The sequence below is a fragment of the Fulmarus glacialis genome, unplaced genomic scaffold (genome assembly GCF_000690835.1).
Source record: "Fulmarus glacialis isolate BGI_N327 unplaced genomic scaffold, ASM69083v1 scaffold25439, whole genome shotgun sequence".
Lineage (NCBI taxonomy): Eukaryota > Metazoa > Chordata > Aves > Procellariiformes > Procellariidae > Fulmarus > Fulmarus glacialis.
In genome coordinates, this window is record NW_009231753.1 from 8,303 (window position 1) to 13,286 (window position 4,984).

General features: G+C 52.5%; 1 protein-coding gene across 1 annotated transcript; it reads right to left on the reverse strand.

The window, feature by feature from the left end:
• Positions 1-1,090: 1,090 nt before the first annotated feature.
• LOC104081813 (tripartite motif-containing protein 7-like) lies at positions 1,091-4,749 on the reverse strand (the record flags this gene model as incomplete). Its single annotated transcript, XM_009584684.1, has 6 exons — positions 1,091-1,617; positions 2,482-2,514; positions 2,975-3,090; positions 3,552-3,574; positions 4,346-4,573; positions 4,663-4,749. Coding segments are annotated over 6 exons (1,014 nt in total), but the record flags the coding sequence as incomplete, so codon positions are not given.
• Positions 4,750-4,984: the final 235 nt, after the last annotated feature.

Genomic DNA, 4,984 nt, shown 5'->3' on the forward strand with positions numbered 1-4,984 from the left:
TTTTTTTTTTTTGGGCTTTTTTGGTTTTTTTTTTTTTTTTTTTTTTGCACAGCAACTTTTATTTCCCCACTAAACAGAGTGACAGGGCAAAGAGACATAACAGCATCGCGGGATCACACGAGGGCGGGCAGGGGTTTATAAGCACGCGCGAGATCACACCTAAAACAAGGCTTCCCCCTCCTTCCCCACGACACGGCCTGGGTTTCCATCGGGAGCTACCCACATCCACAAAGCCAATCCCCAAAAAATCTGCGACGCCGAGCGCGCCCGAGAGACTCCGGGTTTGCGGCACGTCCGCGGCTCTCCCTACAGCTACGCCCCTGCCAGCTTTTGGCTTGACCCAAAAGCATCCATCTCCCCTTCACCCCCCTCCCCACCGCCCAGCTCACACTGCCTCCATCCCCGGGGCTGCGGCTCCCAGCGCTCGGCTCTCCTCCGACCCTACGGGTGCTCAGCATTAACGGGGGGGGAAAGCGGTGAGGGAGATGGCGGGGTTTTGCTCTCTTAGTGCTAGCGGCAGCGAAAGTCGGTCTCGGCCCTTTCCCCAAGGCGGAAAGGAAAGCGAGGATGGGGTGGGGAAAGCTAAAAGGTGACCTGCAGAGCAACAGTGTCAGAAATCAAGGGGTTGGGTACGGTACCTCTCCTCCTCGCGCAGGTTTTCTAGCCTTCGAGAGCTTCCCGGGGTGCACAAAAGCAGGCGGTTTTGGCTACGGATCAATGCAGGATGCGATAAATCCCTAAGGTAGCTTTCCTCCCTGGTTACATCCCTGTTTACATGGGGCAGCCAACTTCAAATAAAACAAAACAAATGTATGGGGTTGCTTATACAGCAGGCCAGAGGGGGGGGAAATAACCCCACGTAGAGGCTATTTAAGCAGCCACCCTCAACGGCTGATGCCCCAGAGGAAGGTTTTCAGGGTAAAAAGAGACCCAAAACTTTTAAATGCAACAAGAAAAAGTTAACCCCAAAGCTGAACAAGGGACAATCGTGAGTTTCGGGGTCCTTTGTCTGAAAGCAAGGGGAAAAAGGGGGACAGGAACGGGCACTACTTGCAGGTCACCTTGGGGAGAGTTAAAGAAACTGGACGGGTCAATTGCAAAGGGAGAGCGAGGAGCCCACATAGAAGAGCCAGAAGAAAGGAAAGATCTTTTCGGTAAAAGCGGCCGTGAAGGTGAAGATGGGAGCCATGTTATCGGCGTTGTAAAACGCCACCCACCCGCCTTCGTAGTCCAGGTACACCCCGATCTTCCTGGGCCTCTCGCACAGGGACAGGGGCGTCTCCGGGGAGGTGAAAGCCTGATACTGATCCCAATTCTTCCCCTTCCAGTTCAACCCCACCGCCCAGATCCCCTCCTCCGGAGCAAAGTCGATTTTCTCCTTCCTCCGCACCGACTCACGGGCCGCCCCCAGGACCCAGCTCTCTCCATCTCCCACCTCCACCTCCCAGTAATGCCTCCCAGCTATGAAACCCTCCGCCGCCAGCACGCAGAAGGAGTAATCGAATCTCTTGGGGTTCGCCGGCAGCTCCTGGGGAGCACTCCTGAGCCGCACGCTCCTCTTGTCCTCCGACAGCACCAGGTAGGGGTTGGCAGTGTCTGGGTCCAGAGAGAGATCACCTGGGAAGAGGGAAACGTGGACGTGAGCGTCTGCAAGCTAAGCACCCTTCTCCCACTCTCGTCGGAGCCACTCTCCAAGGGGATTCGTTGTCTCTGCCCCAAACCAAACGAGGATGACACCAGGCGAGTCGCCTCCAAAAGCTTTAAGCAGGTAAAGAACCGCAGGGGAACAAAGATCAGGCTCCGCTTTCTAATTAAAGCGGAGAAACAGCCAGATCTCTGCTGCACACCCACCAGCCTGCCCCATCCGAGACACCTCCTTGCTCTGGAATAGAAATTTCTAGGCAGAAACACCTTTTTTTTTTTTTTTAGTCACTGCCAAGTACCAAAGAGGAATGAGCACAAATACCCTCGTGTTTAAGGGCTGCTCTTGTCCTCAGGGGACTGTCAGGAACCAGGGCTGCACAGCCTGAAAACGACTGTGAGAGGGGAATATCAGAGACTGCTGAAAGCAAGACGGGTCCGTCCTGCACCCAGCCAAGGAGACAGAGCCCAGCCACGGCCCTGAACTACCAGCAGCGAACGCAAAGGCTGCAAAGTCCATCTCGGAGCTAAATCAACATCCAACAGCGGGGCCAAAGGTCTCCTCGCGCCGGGTAGAGCGGATCAGCTTCTGGAGAGTCCTCTTAATCCCACAGTTTCCTAACAAATTCGAGGGCTGCGCCTTCTGTGGACTCTCCTGGCAGCTGGATCATTTTTTTTCCCCCCTTCCCTTGGCAGCACCAGCAATAATTTTCTCCTCTCCTGACCTCTAAGGCTAGCTTGAAGGTCTTATCGCCGAGATACGCCTCCCGGAAAGCTGAAACTCCCAAATTAAGCCTTGTAAAAATTAAAGTCAGACTCCCAAAACCAAACTGTGCTCACCTGTGTCATTCTCCAGCTCAAACCGGAGGTTCTCTGAGGGAAGAAAAGAAAGAAATTTAGATCCTTTCACCCACAGGGAGTCCCTGGGGACTGCGACCTTGCTCCCCGCCTTATGGCCAGCCACCAGACACCGCTGCGTGGGAATGACCCCATACGGCCACGTCAGACTTCCACGCGGAAATCCAAGGGAAACTCGCTGCTTTTCAAGCAAGCAGGCCTTTTTATTTTTGATGAGCAGATGCTCAAACAATAAAGAGTTCTCCCAACAAGCCCAAGGGAGAAACAAGAGCACAGCTCAAACCAACTCATCTTTTAAGTCGAATTTCATCTTTTAAGTCGAATTTCATCTTTTAAGTCGAATTTCATCTTTTAAGTCGAATTTCATCTTTTAAGTCGAATTTCATCTTTTAAGTCGAATTTCATCTTTTAAGTCGAATTAAACATAGGGGTTAGGAAGCACCAACTTTTAAAGAAAACCTTTTTCAGCGCTCACCCTTGAACTCCAGCAAGACCTCTTTCAGCACTGCACTCTTCTGGGAAAAGCTCTTGAGTTTCTTCTCCAGCTCCGTGAAGCCAGCCTCCGGCTTGCAAAACATCCAGCTCTCGAAGCTGGGGAGGAGAAATAAATATTAGGTTCCCTCCGGAAAAAAACCCAAAATCTCCAAACTAGAGGCAGGAAAAAAACCTGCCCTGGTACTGAAGAGTGTTGGATTATTCTCCCTCCCTCAGCGCTTGTGAGGCCACACCTGAGGACTGGGTCCAGTTTGGGGCTACCCAGGCGCACAGGAGACCACCAAGATAAAGAGGTGTGGGGGGATCTCCATGCCTTGGCTGGGGCTCAGCCCTGAGCAGCCTGATCCAGCTTCTGATACTGGTCCTGATGGTCCTGCCGCAAACCCCCTTCGCGAAGGTTTGGTTTTGCCTCAAAGGTAACACCCGAGTGTGGGCGAGAACCACAAGGCAGGCAGGGAGGGGGGGGGAAGCTGGACGGGACGTACGGCCTCGCAACACCGGCTCTGCCTCCGGTGCGAGCCTCCCAGTTAACCCAGCAAGGGCTCAGGTTCACTCACCTGCTTCCAGCCGGGGCAACACCCTGGAGAGAGAGTTTAAAAAAAAAAAAAAAAACAACAAAGCTAATCAAAAAAAAACCCCGGCTTCCAGCCGGGGCAACACCCCGGAGGAAGAGTTTAAAAAAAAAAAAAAAAATCAAGAAGCTAATCAGTACAAGTGTCTCTTCTACCTCACAGCCTCCAAAATCCTCCCCAAAACTGGCCCCCCGGCTCCTTCGCTGAGGGGATCAGCTCTCAGCAGCTGTTTCCAAAGCAGAGCGCAGTTGGACTCACGGAGATGGCAGAATTAGTTTATAATTATGGGGTTTTTTTCTTTCCCTTTTTCTTTTTTAGTGTGGGTGGGGAAAAAAAAACCCATGCTTCTTTTTTAAAGACATTAAGAAAAATCATGATTGCCATCAAGCTACCAAAACCATGAGGATTCAGGGCTCACAGCGACGATGGGAATGACACACACCAAACATGTTTGGGAGGTTTGTTTGGGTATTTCTTAGTTCTTGGTATCAGAAAGAGCCCAAGCAGCTTCACTACTACAAGGGCCAATTTTACCCCCTCAAAAGCTGCGCTAAAACTTGGGTTCCCACCTGAAAAAGCAGTCCGGCAGCAAGTGAAAACTCCTGACTCATAAATACAGAGTTAATGGACCTGAGCTGCCCCCCAGCAGCACGTCAGCACTCTGCGGTCCCCGTAAATGGATTTGTGTCCCCAGGGATCCCAACCTCAAGCTCTCCCAGGTTTTACACCCTGCTATACCATAACCTCTGGGCTGGGAGGACACATCCCACGAGTCTCACCTGCCCAGACTGGTTTCCTGGGCCATTCTCTCCTCCCTGCTCGCCTAGCAGCTTATCGAGCTGGGCAATTTCCTCAGAGAGCCGGGAGACGCTCTCATCTCTCCTCTTGACAATATCTCTGTCTAGCTCCTCCAGACGGGACAGCAAGAGCTGCTCCTTCTCCTCCAGGAAGCCCCGGAGCTCCTTGCATTCAGCCACAATCTTCTGCCTCTCCACTTCTGTCTGCTTCTGCAAAACCCGGAGGGGAAACACAGGTGAGACCGACATCCCCGCAGCCGGGGGGGGTTTTGGGGAAACCCCCACCCCGAGGCACTCACCAGCAAGTCTTCGCTCTGTCTCTCCCTCTCAGCCTTGGCTTCTTCGCGCCCTTTCCTCAGGGAGCTCAAATGCTCCTGTGGCACCTCCTGGAAGAAGAAAGAGGAGATCCGTTGGGAATCCTTCCTATTTGGGATCAGGAATACGGAGGAAAGGAATGGTGGGGGATTCCCTCCAATTTCATCAGCTGTGTTTATCTTTTTAAGCTGGAGAACACCATGAACCCAAAAAGAGGTGAGGCCATCACTGCACCGTGTCCTCCCCTGCCCTGTTATCCTCAACCCTTAGTTTCAGGCATGCCAAGAAAGCCAGAAACTTTCCCCA